General features: G+C 45.0%; 1 protein-coding gene across 2 annotated transcripts; it reads left to right on the top strand.

Annotated features, from left to right (window-relative positions):
- Positions 1-4,265: 4,265 nt before the first annotated feature.
- LOC101764586 (protein NRT1/ PTR FAMILY 8.3) lies at positions 4,266-11,430 on the top strand. Of its 2 annotated transcripts, none has more exons than XM_004983404.2 (5): positions 4,266-4,508; positions 9,103-9,202; positions 9,321-9,538; positions 9,767-10,299; positions 10,503-11,430. In XM_004983404.2, the coding sequence occupies exons 1-5, from the start codon at positions 4,425-4,427 to the stop codon at positions 11,320-11,322; spliced, it is 1,755 nt and encodes a 584-aa protein (XP_004983461.1). In that variant the 5' UTR covers positions 4,266-4,424; the 3' UTR covers positions 11,323-11,430. The 2 variants fall into 2 exon arrangements, with proteins under 2 accessions (XP_004983461.1, XP_022678629.1); XM_022822894.1 differs by lacking the exon at positions 4,266-4,508 and adding an exon at positions 7,524-7,634.
- The last annotated feature ends 4,482 nt before the right edge of the window (positions 11,431-15,912 follow it).

A 15,912-nucleotide genomic window follows, 5' to 3' on the forward strand; every position in this document is an offset into this window, starting at 1 on the left:
CATGGGCAGTCGGTCCGTCCTGCTAGCCGGATGCGGGCGATGGTGTATCCCGTCGACCCCCCGGTCACCGAGTCTCCTGCGTGGTCTAGGTACCAGGCTACAAGTTGCAGTGCAAGCTATGTAGGGGTAAAAGGGTCATTTGGTATAGCAGGTGCTAAACTTTAGCACCCCTCCCAAACACCCCCAAAGGCTAAAGTTTAGCACTCTTTTTGAGAGGCCTAAAATTTAGTTCACTAAATTTTAGCACACTTCTCCCAAACAGGGCCTAAGTGTAGGTTGGCTTCTATTTTGGATTCACGTGGAAGGGGATAAACACATTGTCCAAGCATAATTTGCTAGAATCATAGAGCAAAATCCAGTTGCGCTAGATTCGTAGAGGTTATACGCTTGGCTATATATGCACGGGAACCAAGCACATGATGAACACGGGAATTTTTATTATGTTGATGATGGAACAGCTGTGATATGCCCATTCACCGATTCACGCGAGATATAGCTCGGACTATTATTAATGCAAATTAATATTTAGTTGGGGTTCAGTAATTGCCAGGGATAGTGGTTATGAACTGACATTAATGAGGTGTTCCATAGTACAGCAGTGAAAGAAACTTCCTCTTTCAGGCGACACAACTGATGCTTCGTATCAACATCATACCATCGCAATATCATATCCTCTTCCTTTGAACTTTTCTTCCTCCAGATACTTCTCTTCATTCCATGCTCTACCCCATCCGGGCGCGGGTATACATCACTCGCGCGAGGCCCAGCAACAAGATGGTCCGTGAGGACTTCATCTTCCTCTTGGAGACCTCAGTTATACATCACTCACGCGATAATAGCACCTACAGTAGTACGCGGCTCAGCAATGAGACAGCCCACGAGAACTTTATCTTCCTCCTTGATACCTCACCTGGCGCACCAACGATGTCCGACGCTGCTACTCGTCGTAATTTGCTCCCACCCTATCCTCCTTTATCCCTAGTGGCTCGCACCGTCGGATCCGCCGCCACCACCCACCACCCCCTTTCCTCTAGCCGCCCCAGTGCCACCCTCCTCCGCTATCGTCAGTAACGGGAACTGTCAGATTCACCGCCACCAGCCACCGCCGTCCTAACCTGGCTCTGTGGGGAGCTTGTCGTCACGCTCCTACCTCATCCTCCGCCCACCGGATATCCCATACCCGCGGATGGCAGCGCTCCTCTCCCTCGCCACCCCGCCCACACCTTACAACGCCGTCGCGTACCCTTCGCTGACGGTCCTTCCAGCCGGGACCTCAGGCAACCCAGAACCCGAACCCTACCACAGCGAGGAGGTGCAGAAGCGACAGCGAGCAGTTTGCATGAGTTAGAAAGGGAAGGAGGAGGGACGCTGGGATGCGTTTGGCAAGATTGGAGTCAGCGTTCACCCCTTTCAGGTGACAGTGGCAATTCTACCGCACGTGCGACGTATAGTCGCAAGCAGCCCATCCTCCTCCCATTGCCACCTAGATATGCCCACTGGCCATCACCTTCCCCATGCTTCTGCTGTGAAGGCCTTCCCAATAATCACCACTTGGCGATCCCAAAAAAAATCACCACTTGGCAGCAGTGAATCCCCTTCCCACAAGACATAACCAACCGTTGTCTGGCTGCTGCAGCCCTGTCGTCTTTTGAAACTAATCGTGACTTTTTAGTTGACCGAGCTCACTATGGGAAAGCTAAAAATTACCGAGTGTTTTTTCTTTGCCGAGTGTTTTTTTTTCGAGCACTCAGCAAACAAGCTCTTTGCCGAGTACCAAGCTAAAAACACTCGGTAAAGAAAAAACAATCGGCAAATCGGGGCTTTGCCGAGTGTAAAAAAAACACTCGGCAAACCCTCCTCTTTGCCGAGTGTCAAAAAAAACACTTGGCAAAGAGGGGGGGTTTGCTGAGTGTTTTTTTGACACTCAGTAAAAAAATAAGTTTTTTTCCTCTTTTCATTTTAAAATTTTTTCTACTCCCCACATACAACATGTGGTACTCCATGTTAAAATTTGGTATATTTTGGATTTATTTGCTATATTTATTTAATTAATTGCATTTCAAGAAAATTTTTGGTATAAGTCAAATTTGACTGCAAGTGATTCAAATTATAGAATAAAATGAGTAGAAAAATAATATTCATGTTATTTAGACAAATTTGAGACATGACCCATGAAATGAAAAGAAATTTCGAATATTTTATTCAGGAAACACGACCACGAATGTGTGGCCGAATGATTTTTAAATTGTAAAAAAAGCAAGCGAAGTCTGAAAATCATGAGATTTGTCATGATGTGATGATATCATACGTGGAGGCTGTGGAAAAAAATTGAGAAGGTTTCGCATATTTCATCACATACGATGTTTACAAACCGAAGCATCTCAGTTAGAGTGACGGTCGAGTTTTGTTTTGACTACAAAACTTTTTCTATAGGCAGTAGAGAACATATATTGTTTCATGTAAAATTTTTGTAATTTTTTGGAACCGTTAGATAATTTTAATGTATTAAGTGCAATTATAGAATTTTTATTGATATAAATTGAATTTGAACTATAACCACATAAAATATTGAAATAATATGAGTACAACAATCAAATATATATTATTGAGTGAATTTGACCTAAAACCGCATAATATAATCAAATAATATGAGTAGAAAATGTTATGAAAAAGAAGGAAAAATGAAAAAAAAATCTTTGTCGACACTCGGCAAACAAATTTGTTGCTGAGTGTTACACTCAAGACACTCGGTAAAGAAAAAAAAAATCCCGCGCCCCATCCCTAAAATCCCGAGACCGACCGCCCCTCCACTCTTCCCCTTCTCCCGGCTCGCACCCCTCCTCCCGTACCCCTTCTCCTCCCACACCCCTCCTCTCCCATACCCGCCCGCTGGTGCCCCCATCCATAGGCCCCCACCGGCCCCTCCCTCCCTCCTCCCTTACCGGCGACCCTCCCCCTCCTCTCCCCTCTTCCCTCTCTCTGCCCCACCCCTTTCTCACGCGGTGGCCCCTCTCCGGCGGCGTCTCCGGCCGCCACCCCGCCCCTCTCCTCGGATCCGGTCGGATCCGGCCGCCGCCCCGCCCCTCTCCCCGGATCCGGGGGGGACTCCACCCCTCCACCCCGGATCCAGCTCCCCAACCGCCGACGGCCTTCAAGCAGTCGTGCGGTGGCGAGCTGTGCTGCTGTGGCCCGCCACGGAGCAAGGAGTGGGGCGAGCTTGCTCGTGCGGCGGTCGACGTCGAGGCCAGGGTGTGGTGGAGGTGGTGGCTGGCAGGTGTGGTGGTGGAGGTGGTGGTGGTGGCCGGCGGGTGGTGGTGGTGGCGGCGGGCATGGTGGCGGGGAGGTAAGGCACGGCAGCCGGCGGGAGGCACAGGTGCAAGGCATGGCGGCAGCGTCGACGGCAGGAGGCAAGGCACGGCGGCAGTGTCGACGGCAGGTGGTCGGGGTCAGCGTGGTGGCAGCGGGCATGGTGGCGGCGGCCAATGCGGTGGCGTGGTGGCGGCCATGACGCGTCATCGGTGCCTGCTATTTTTTTTTCGAAAATGCTTCGCCGTGTGTTGGTTTAGCACTCGGCAATTGCCTTTGCCGAGTGCCCGACAAAAACACTCGAGTGATTTTTTACCGTGTGCTCTTTGCCGAGTATTATACTCGGTAAAGATTTCGCCGAGTGTTTTTGGGGCTTTGCCGGGAGCCCCTTTGCCGAGTGCCCTGGCTCCCGGCAAAGCTAGCTCCTGTCTCCCGTAGTGCTCTAGCAATGTGTATGTAGTACCTTCTCGGATCAGTTAATGTCACTCTATCACTGGATCTTTTTGTACTGTAATGAAGAGGTCCAGAGATCAGTTAAAATTTATTTTAAGCCCATTAATGGATCTTCTGTACTGGAATGAAGAGGTCCAGAGATCAGTACACTTTCATCTGCTTGTTGTACAGCATCTTGCATTTTACTGTAGAAGACTTGCAGCTACTTTGGATCCGATCGGCGTGAGAGCCATGCTGGTACTGCCACACCAGTATACCTTATACATAACATTTTGGCAACTACTGATGATCTAGAGGCAATTAATATGCCATTCATGACAACAGAAATTTTAATAGGACTGCAAAACAAAATATATAGTAATATATAAACAAAATATATGATCTGTTGGGATTTATATTTATATACCAACCACCACCAGCTGGTAGATCTGCTAGCTAAGCTAAGGATCAGTTGAACAGGCAGGTGGAGTTTCCAGCCTCGTTGCCAGCGTGACACTGACCGGGAAATTGCTCTAGCTTTTCTCCGTGTGAGACGGACTGACGGTTACCGACCCAGAAGGATCCGGTCCATTCGGTTCACTTCAGTTACACCTTCTGCAGTATAAAAACCGCAGGTCATGAGTGATGTGCAGGCTTGCTTGTGAGTGAGGTGAGAAGCAAACACAATGAGAGGAGACTCCATCAGCGAGGCACAGCAGGATGAGCGGCAGCCTCTTCTTCCCCTTCTCCATGCCACACCAACTCCTCAGGTCATTGCTTAAGTGTTTTTTCTTTTGTTTTTTGGAACTTGCTATATGGTTGGCAAAAGTATAAGCATTCTTATGTTTGTTATGATCGATAGATCCGTACGCTGTTTTGTCGGCTCATCTTGAGCAACCGGGTGTGTGTCAAAATTTTGCATGGAGAAAAGGCTGAAGGTTACCTGATCTAACTTTTACTACGTAGTAGTGGGTAGTAAATTAGGAAGCAAATGGATGCATAAATTAAAAATCTCTCCCATCTGTCAATTTACAAAAAATCATAATTTCTCTATCTCTAAAGCAAAAAACAAGAGATCCTAACCATAACCATGAAGAGTGAGAAGATGAAGTTGCTAATCTTTAAAACGTTTGGATAAGTGAAAACTCAAAAACAAATGTGAGAAAATCAGGTAGTACCTCACGTAGACCCGAAGCTCCATGAGCAGAACTCTGTCTGTTCATGGCTTGGACTTGGAGAGGAAGGACTATGTCGTTTAGAAAAGCGGTTCACCCGAAGCTCCATGAGCAGAACTCTGTCTGTTCATGGCTTGGACTTGGAGAGGAAGGACTATATCGTTTAGAAAAGCGGTTCCCCCTCCTGATAACATTAGTACATGTTAGTAGCAACAACAGGTACTGTTGCGCAACGCATTAGTACCGGTTGTTATTCCAAGCTGGGACCAATGCCACGGAGGCATATTATACTATCAGTTGGGAACCCAACTGGTACTAATACTCTTTCATGTCTAGGAGACATGACCGTTAGGTCTGGTACTAATACTTGCATTAATACCGGGCCTTATGCTGGCCAGTGCCAATGCTTGAATTAGAAAGTTGAAGATTACCTGATCTAACTTTTACATAGTGTCTCTAGATTCTGCATAGAGAAAAAGCTGAAGATTACCTGATCTAACTTTTACTACGTAGTAGTGGGCAGTACTAAATATCATCGGACTAAGCAACTTTTTAGCCTGGCCCCGGTTCGGCGCTTTCCGAACTTTTGGAACACGTCATGACTTACAGGTTGACAGCTCAAATGTTGATTGCTGTCGGTTTTGGTTTCGCCCCAGTAATCGTTGATTGACGGTCCCAAGATCACGTTTTCTTCCAGCTGAGCATTTGCATGTAGGTTCAATTAATTGAGCAAACGAGACAGCATGACAGGGTGACACCTTGAATATAAGGACCCTGCTGCTGCTCGGTTTATAATTCTATCAATAGAAATATGACTAATGGAGGTAGAAATCATATACTCCATCCGTAAATTATAGGTTGTTTAGTGTCTCTACATTTATAATTTTTACTATGTAGACATACACTGTATCTAGAAGCATAGTAAAAATTATATACTAAAAAGCTAAAATAAACTATTTGGAACAGAGGGAGTAATATGTAGCTAGCATCCATAGAAATGGACCATCTAGCAAAGTCATGATATAATTTTAAAGCGTTGATAAGTAGTACGACACACTGATCGACTAGCACTTGCATGTTGATTCATTTAACGCAGTCGCGCTCACATCCTGATAGGGATTTACGCACTGCCGACCCAGCCGCTACACCACGCAGCACGTAACACGTACACAGCTACTGCATGTGACAACAACCTATATATGAACACAGCTGTGAATAATGCAGGATACAACAAGATTAATCCAACTTGCTTCTTACTTCCCCACCTCTAACAGACTTGGTCCGGTTTTGCTCAAGGCATCTTGGGCATTTGAAATTAAGTTTAGATGCACAAATAATACAATTTTATCACAAACAATTTCCCGAGATGCATGTTGCTCAAGATGCTTACCACAACTTATTTGCATGATCAAATCATGGTTTTAAATAAAGATGAAGAAAAAAATTCTCATTGTCAACGCTGGATTGGAATGAAGAAATCTAGATTAGCATCACTTCCTTTGATCTGCTATCAAGAAAGAGTTTATATATACTTTGCAGATTTTATAATCGCCTCGAATCAGCCATACAGGTGGCGCGAATACATACTGAACCAACTACTTGTGCTACTTGCAAGTATGCTACACCTCGATCAGACATGTTGATATTTCTAAATACAAAGTACAGGCAAGAAATAGTAGTACACCACCAATGAACGCAATAGAAAACAAAATAAGTGAAAATAATAATAAAGAGCTGAGCATAGAATTGTTTGGTGCATTTTTGGATTTGATACTGGTCCCAGATGGCTCAAGATTGCAATATTCAAACAAACATTTGACCTCATTATTAACGTGACACCGACTAGGAAAGCTCTGGGCTTTATGCTTGTAATTATGATTTAGACATGAAAAATAAACTGACAGTTTCTGATGCCGATTCTTGATCTGGCCTTTTCAGTTTTCAGTTGTGTCGGATTTCTAGTCCGTCAGTCCAGTTAGGGTGCCTTTTCAGTTTTCAGTTGTGTCGGATTTCTAGTCCGTCAGTCCAGTTAGGGTGCCTAGATAGTTTACGCTATATGTGTTGACATGCATATACGCAAGGTTTATATAGGCTCGGGCATCCATGGTGGTGTAATATCCTATGTCCTTTGTTTTGGTGGATTGCTTTGATTTGCTTGTCAAAGCCAGGGCAGAGGTATGAGTTGGATGAGTCGTCGTGGGGGTCAATGGCCGCCGCCTTATATAGGCTGATAAACTAAAGTTAGAAGTCGGATAGAATCTATTTCTAGTTAGAAGTCGGATAGAATCTATTTCTAGTTAGAAGTCGGATAGAATCTATTTCTAGTTAGTTTGTTACAAGGAAACCAATCTAGTTCGGTTACAACATGCCATATGTGATATCTGGCTGAGATCTATGTACGTTGCAGTCAACTTGCGGTCCATGCCATCGCGTCATGCCCTGGACGCCTGAATATGAGTCGGGCCCACACTCCGGTCAGCTCGCGGTCTAGTCGGTGGGGATGCCTAGGTGCCCACCTTCATCAAGTCGCTTCCTCTTCTTCTTGCTACACCACTCACTACAAATCTTGGTGTATAAAAAGAAACCGCATCCAGTGAGGCTAGGCTCGTGTGCGAGATAAGACTAACCAGCCTGCCAACCTACATAATGAAGGGTGGTTCCATCACTATGGAAGAGCTGGATGGACTTCATCTTCCCCTTCTCCATGGCAGCCCTTCGCAGGTCACTACTTAGTCTTATCTTGATTCTCTAGCGCGCTCAACGTTTATTTTCTGAATGAACGTAGTGGTTTGAGAAAGTATAAAAATATGTTTTTGTGTTCGTTTAGGAAATGTTTTCCTACCACTAGGTATGCTTCTAGAAATAGTGACAAATGTATAACTTTCATATGTTCTGTAAATGTATATTACAATAAAGAGTATTATTCAAAGTTATATTTTGTGGACCGTCAATGTTCAAAACATGCCTTGTTTCTATCTGGAGGGAGTATTAAGTACCAAATTCAGAGATTGAGTACTCCATTGTTGTCATTGGTCATGAAGGTCTATTTTACTAACTAAAAGAGTCTAGACACACGATAAGAATCATGCAAACCAGGTTTTTGTTGTTCCGTTGACTTGTATAGAGTTATATAAGGAGATCAAAAGTGAAAGCATGGAATTTGTGGGAACCCGGAACCACACATGTACACGTCGTATCCTGCCATATGTGGTATATATAGAGATGTAAACGAGGAAACACCAAAACGAGCAGAAGCGCATTACATTTGGCCTTGGCTACGGGCATGTATGGCGTTTGCTTGAGTGCATACCCTGCAAAATTAATCGAGGAACTATCTCCCCTGTGTTCAGACCTAATAGAGCATTGCTATGTGCTTTTCACTATATAAGGTGCGCCTAGAACTGAATATTTTCAAGGCAGCGATCTCGGTTAACAGTAAGAAAAACAGAGAAACATTACCCTCAACCTTGAGAATGGCGCTGCCCGTTGGCAGTTAGTGCTGTTATAGAGTATTCCTTTTATATGGCTTGGAGTTGGAGCAAGCAGAGGTATGGAGTCTTAGCTTGTTTATCGTTCAGCCCATACCATGTAAAAGCAGCCATATCCTGCTATGCTTCCTACTGGCACAACAACATATCATGGTGCGAATATGTATCCGACTTACGATAATAAGACACACTCCTCTGCTGCACCCATGATCGGTGCCTACCCCAGGGCAGCAGGAAGATGGCGCAGAAAAGGACTCTTTCAGAAGCCAGTGTGCCAGCTTTGAAGCCTTGTTGGCTTTGTTGCTATCAAAGATATCAGCGCAGGAAGGAGAGGGAGCTTATGCCTAACACCCTTTTTAACTTTTTGCATAGGAATTAGAGCAACGACATTACAGGCTGACCTGCCAGTCTCACTAGCTGGATGCAAATTATACTTCCATGTCATCTCCGTTGTAGATCTTGGAGAGTGACGTGGCGTCATGATTAGGAAGTTGATGTATGGACAATTTTTTTACTTGATCAAGTACCGAACTTAGTTTTGATTTGTCTGCATAATGCAATGGAACAATCAGCACTACTAATGATATGTTCAAAGCTTGGAAGTAGTACAAATCTACAAATATTTGGTACCAAACGGGTGACTTGATCGAAACAAGCAGGCAATGCTAAATGGATGTCATTTCTCTGATCATGCATTGCAGGACTATGAATCATATACATGCAATGGATCTGTTGATATCAGAGGCAATCCAGCATCTAAAAACGATACAGGGAAATGGAGAGCCTGCTACTCAATTCTAGGTAATCAGAAACTACTATCGCGTTATCGGCTTTTGGCATCCCCAGTGCGATGTGCTTTCAACTTTATATTCTGTAGTTATAGTCAGATTTACAAATTATGGGGGGGTTTTCTTCACAGGTGGTGAATTTTGTGGCGCACTGGCGTACTATGGAGTTGGGACAAATCTTGTGAGCTACCTGACCAAGGTGCAGCAGCAAAGCAACGTTGTTGCAGCTAGCAATATTGCTTCCTGGCAAGGCACCAGCTATCTTACTCCCCTTCTTGGAGCATTCTTGGCAGATTCATATTGGGGAAGACACCGAACAATCGTGATTTCGCTGACGACATTTACAATTGTAAGCGTTGGCATCTCCCAATAATCTTTTGCAATTTGCAAGTCCGTCCTTTTCCCTCTAAAACATCATCGTGCTCAGTTAGGTTTTGTTTGAACTTTTTTTTTGTCAGTTAAGATGTTCAATTTGGCAGCACCAATATGTGTTCTTTTTTTTTGTGGTTAACCTATATGTGTTCTTGTGAATTCAATTTTAAACTGGACTCATGATTTCCTATTTTTGCAAACGCAGGGAATGATTTTACTCACGCTTTCTGCAATTGTTCCAACAAGCACCAATACAGTGGTGATGCCCCTGCAGCACACCTTGCCTTTCCTGGGCCTATTCCTGACTGCTCTGGGCTTAGGTGGCATATGGCCTTGTGTACCAACATTTGGAGCTGATCAGTTCGATGATACCGATAGGGCAGAGAAGGCACAAAAAGAGATCTACTACAACTGGTATTACTTTGCTGTCAATGGAGGTTTCTTCATCGCGAGCACGGTCCTAGTGTGGATTCAGGACAACTGGGGATGGGGATTGGGTTTCGGGATCCCTACATTGTTTTCAGTTATTGGAATTGTTGGATTCCTTTCTAGTATGAAACTGTACAGGTACCAGAGACCTGGAGGAAGCGCGCTTACTAGGATTTGTCAGGTTCTGGTTGCAGCCACTCGCAAGATCAATGTGGATGTGCCCAATGGTAGCTCTTTACTATATGAAATGCCGGGGAAGGAATCAGCAATTCTGGGGAGCAGGAAGCTGATGCACACTGATGGACAAAGGTTTGCTGAACACAATAGTTTTAGCTTTTCTAGATTCATAGGTGTTTATATGCATCTAGACATAGTGTATATCTAGGTGCATAGCAAAAACTATGCCTAGAAAAGCCAAAACAACCTATAGTTTGGGATGGAGGGAGTACTAAACTTTAAAATCATATACATTCTCTCCGGGACTCTAATACTCGAATGATTGTGGTGTTTAGGTTCTTTGATCGAGCTGCCACCATCACTTCCTCCGATGAAAGGTTTCTTGACGCACCAAATCCATGGAAGCTTTGCACCGTGACCCAAGTGGAGGAGATGAAGATCTTGGCAAGAATGATGCCTGTCCTTCTTGCTGGCATAATCTTTAACACAGCAGAAGCATTCTTCCCGCTGTTCATTGAACAAGGAGAGGTCATGGACAACCAGATAGATAATTTCTCTATACCCCCAGCCTCTGTGACAACCTTCAACTGCCTCTGCATTCTCATCTTGGCACCAGCGTACAACAAGGTTCTCATGCCTATGGTGAGCAAGATCACTGGTACGAAGCGAGGACTGTCAGACCTGCAACGCATCGGTGTCGGTATGTTTTTCGCAATGCTATCAATGGTATCAGCTGCAATAGTTGAGATGGTGCGTCTTGACATTGCAATGAAGACAGGCCTAGTGCACCAGAGTGCTGCGGTTCCCATGAATATCCTGTGGCAGGCACCACAATACTTCTTAGTAGGTGTCGCAAAGGTGTTCAGCGTGGTCGGTTTCATCGAATTTGCATATGAGCAGTCACCAGATGCCATGAGAAGCTTGTGCCAGGCTTGCTCTCTCATAATGGTCACGCTTGGGAGCTACCTTGTTTCTGTTATGTTAATGTTTATCAATTCAATAACAGAGGGAAGAGGGAGCCATGGTTGGATCCCAGTGAACCTGAATGAAGGGCGTCTTGATCAGTTATTCTGGTTGATGGCAGGATTGCAGCTGCTGAACCTTCTTGCATTTGCGTATTGTGCCATGAGGTACAAGCGCAAACTTGCTACATAAGTTTCTTCTGCTAGTTTGGGTTTGCGAGCGCTTAAGTAAGGTTGCTGAAATACTATCTATGTTAAGTTGTAACATTTGTGCTACTTGATATAAGTACACTAGTAGAGAATTGGCTTTCGATCCGACCCCTTTTGTCCCGGTTTAAAGTTGGCCCGGGACAAAAGGGGGTGCGCCGGGGTGGGGAAAATTGGAGGGGAGCATTACTCCCGGTTGGTAATTGCAACCGGGACTAAAGGCCCCCCTTTAGTCCCAGTTGCAACGGCTAGCTGGGGGGCGTCGGTGGCGGGACCCTTTTATCCCGGTTGGAGGATCCAACCGGGATAAAAGGGACACCCTTTTATCCCGGTTGGAGGCACCAACCGGGATAAAAAGGTTAGTCCCGGTTGGAGGATCCAACCGGGACAAAAGGTGTTTCCTTTTGTCTCGGTTGGAGTTTTTAACCGGGATAAAAACTCATCCCCCGCTATATCCCGAGACAGAGACTTTCTTCTTCCTCCAGCCCGAGCCAGTCCAGCACATTGATAGAGAGCTGAGCTTCACCTACTCTCCGGTGGTGCCAAAGCAAGGGAGGTGCTGCCCGAAGTTTTTTCCCTCATTTTCGTGGGAATTTGACTCAGCCAACACAAGTGTTGCGAAGGTTTGCTACTTCATCCTCATGTTATGCTTTGATTTATGCTTTGGAGATGGAAAGATTATTTGCTACAATGTGATGATGAAGTAGAAAAATGGAGAGGTATTTTGAGCTAGAATGTGAGGGAGATTGATGTGTCATATATAGTATGCATTATTTCAGTAGTTTAAAAATGATGCTACCTTGTCTAGACGGTTTATCTTATCAAATTCAATATGGTTTTTTAAATCCATATACTTGTTGAACTTGCATACCGTGTTCATTTCTGCGACGATGTTCTCCGCCGAGTAGCAACGTATGTCAAGAAGGAGGTTCGATTCTACGAGAAAGAGTGGATCCGGACATCGTGACCGTGTCCCCTTTTCCGTAGCATCTAACCTCTTTCATGACGAAGTGCGGTGCCGCCCAGCTGAGGACATCCTCGCGAAATGAACACGGTCTTCAAGTTCAACAACTTCTGTAGTGGTAAGGAAAGAATTTTTGTACATAGATGACTTCTGCTACTTGTTGAACTTGCATACCGTGTTCATCTCGCCGAGGATGTTCTCCGCCGAGCAGCAACGTATGTCAAGAAGGAGGTTCGATTCTACGAGAAAGAGTGGATACGGACATCGTGACCGTGTCCCCTTTTCCGTAGCATCTAACCTCTTTCATGACGAAGTGCAGTGCCGCCCAGCTGAGGACATCCTCGCGAAATGAACACGGTCTTCAAGTTCAACAACTTCTGTAGTGGTAAGGAAAGAATTTTTGTACATAGATGACTTCTGCTACTTGTTGAACTTGCATACCGTGTTCATCTCGCTGAGGATGTTCTCCGCCGAGCAGCAACGTATGTCAAGAAGGAGGTTCGATTCTACGAGAAAGAGTGGATACGGACATCGTGACCGTGTCCCCTTTTCCGTAGCATCTAACCTCTTTAATGACGAAGTGCGGTGCCGCCCAGTTGAGGACATCCTCGCGAGATGATCACGGTCTTCAAGTTGAACAACTTATGCAGTGTTAAGATAATAATTTTTGTACATAGATGGCTTCTGCTACTGGAGGAAGTGGCGATGGTGGGGGCGATCGTGGTTCCTATTATGGCAAGATTCCAATCATAGTTGGCCCTCAGCATAAGCCGAAGAAAAAGAGCGTGCTGGAAAAAGCAATGCTTCGTTATTTGCAGCAACGTCATGAAGAAGTCCTCCGTGATAATAACCAGTGGATGGCTTGTTGTATTGTATAATGTTATTTGGGACTTTAATTTAAATATGTGTATTTGGATCTTTATGTTGTTGTATTGTACCATGTTGTTTGGATCTTTAATCGATTTTCACGCGTAATCCATTGTCAAGTGTAATCCATTTTCATGCGTAATACGATGCAGATGGACCGGCAATGGATGTATAATGCAGACAGGTGGAGCAAGGCGTTTATTGATGGCTTGCATTATTTTCTCGAAGTGGCAAAAGTGAACAAGCCAGAGAATGGGTTCGTATGTTGTCCATACTTCCAATGCAATAACAGGAAGGAGTATTCAAAGGATTCCTGGGGGACTATTCACAGCCACTTGTTTAAATACGATTTCATGCCTAACTATTTGGTTTGGACCAAGCACGGTGAACTAGGGGTTGTAATGGAAGATGGCGAGGAGGAGGAGGAAGATGACACCATTCCGAACTGGGTTGCAGGCCAAGCTTTTGCAGGTACTACAATGGGCGAGGCTGATGAAGATGAGTTTGCAGAAAATGACCCTACTGATGACCTTGGTCAGGTGATACGAGATGCATACAGAGATTGCGAAACTGAGAAGGAAGCAGCAAAGTTGCAGCGCATGATAGATGATCACCAAAAATTGTTGTACCCAGGTTGCCAGCAGGGCCATAAAAAACTAGGTACGACACTAGAATTTGTGCAATGGAAGGCAAAAAATGGTGTGTCCGATAAGGCATTTCAGGGGATGCTGAACATTGTCAAGAAGATTCTCCCCGAGAATAATGAATTACCGTCCATAACATATGAAGCTAAACAGATTATTTGCCCTCTCGGATTGGATGTTCAGAAGATACACGCATGCCCTAATGACTGTATCCTCTATCGTGGTGATGAATACGAGAAATTGGATGTTTGTCCCGTCTGCGAAGCCCTGCGGTATAAGATCAGGCGAGATGATCCTGGTGATGTCGAGGGGCAGTCTCCCAAGAAGAGAGTTCCCGCGAAGGTGATGTGGTATTTCCCTATAATACCACGCTTGAAGCGCTTGTTCAGGAACAAGGCGAATGCTAAGTTGATGCGATGGCACAAAGAAGACCGTAAGGAAGATGAGATGCTGAGACACCCCGCAGATGGGGCACAGTGGAGATCAATTGATAGAACATTCCCAGACTTTGAAAGTGAAGCAAGGAACATAAGGTTTGGTTTAAGCACTGATGGATTCAATCCATTCGGTGAGTTGAGTAGTGGTCATAGTACTTGGCCTGTGACCCTTTGTATGTTCAACCTTCCTCCTTGGCTGTGCATGAAGCGGAAGTTCATTATGATGCCGGCGCTTATCCAAGGCCCAAAACAACCCGGCAACGACATTGACGTGTACCTAAGGCCGTTGGTTGATGACCTTTTACAGCTCTGGAAGGAAGAAGGTGTACGTGTGTGGGATGAGGATAGACAAGAGATCTTTAATCTACGAGCACTGTTGTTCGTAACCATCAACGATTGGCCTGCATTGAGTAACCTTTCAGGACAGACAAATAAGGGATATCGGGCATGCACCCACTGTTTAGACGACACAGACAGCATGTACTTGAAGCACTGTAAGAAGGTCGTCTATATGGGTCATCGTCGATTTCTCCCTGCTCACCACCAGCTGAGAAAGAGCGGGATGCATTTCAAAGGGACGCCAGACCATCGTAAAAAACCTGCACACCGTAATGGAAAGCGTGTGTTCGAGATGATGAAGGATGTATATGTAGTCTTCGGAAAGGGACTTGGTAGCCAACCTGTTCCGAACGACGATAACGGACATGCACCCATGTAGAAGAAAAAGTCAATATTTTGGGAGCTACCTTATTGGGAAATCCTAGAGGTTCGCAACGCAATAGACGTGATGCACCTGACGAAGAATCTTTGCGTGAACGTGCTAGGCTTCATGGGTGTTTATGGAACCTCAAAAGATACATTGGAAGCACTACTTACGTCCTGCCAGTTACACTCTCAGCAAGGAAGAGAAGGATAGCATGTTTGAATGCTTGAATAGTATGAAGGTCCCGTCTGGGTACTCCTCGAATATAAAGGGAATAATAAATATGAAACAAAAGAAGTTTACAAATCTCAAGGCTCATGACTGCCACATGTTGATGACCCAGTTGCTTCCGGTTGCACTGAGGGGTGTTCTACCAGAAAATGTCCGGTTGCCGCTCGTAAAGCTATGCGCGTTTCTCAATGCGATTTCGCAGAAGGCAATCGATCCATCCAAGCTATCAAAGCTACAGAACAATGTGGTGCAATGTCTTGTCAGTTTTGAGTTGTTATTTCCACCATCCTTCTTCAATATTATGACGCACGTACTGGTTCACCTAGTAAAAGAGATTGGTATTCTCGGACCTGTATACCTGCACAATATGTGGCCTTTCGAGAGGTTCATGGCAGTCCTAAAAAACTATGTTCTTAATCGTGCCCGTCCAGAAGGAAGCATCGCCAAGGGATATGGAACAGAGGAGGTGATCGAGTTTTGTGTTGATTTTATTGATTCAATTGACTCGATTGGGGTTCCAACTTCACGCCACGAGGGGAGGCTCCGACGAATGGGCACCCTTGGAAGGAAATCAAGTTTGAGCAATGATACTGATTTGTTCGACAAGGCACACCACACTATTCTACAACAGTCATCCTTTGTGTCTCCGTATATCGAGCAGCACAGGCAGATGGTAGCTTCCAAAAACCCGACCAAATCCGATGCTTGGCTTACCTGTCATCACATGGAA

The sequence above is a fragment of the Setaria italica genome, chromosome IX (assembly GCF_000263155.2).
Source record: "Setaria italica strain Yugu1 chromosome IX, Setaria_italica_v2.0, whole genome shotgun sequence".
Taxonomy (NCBI): Eukaryota; Viridiplantae; Streptophyta; class Magnoliopsida; order Poales; family Poaceae; genus Setaria; species Setaria italica.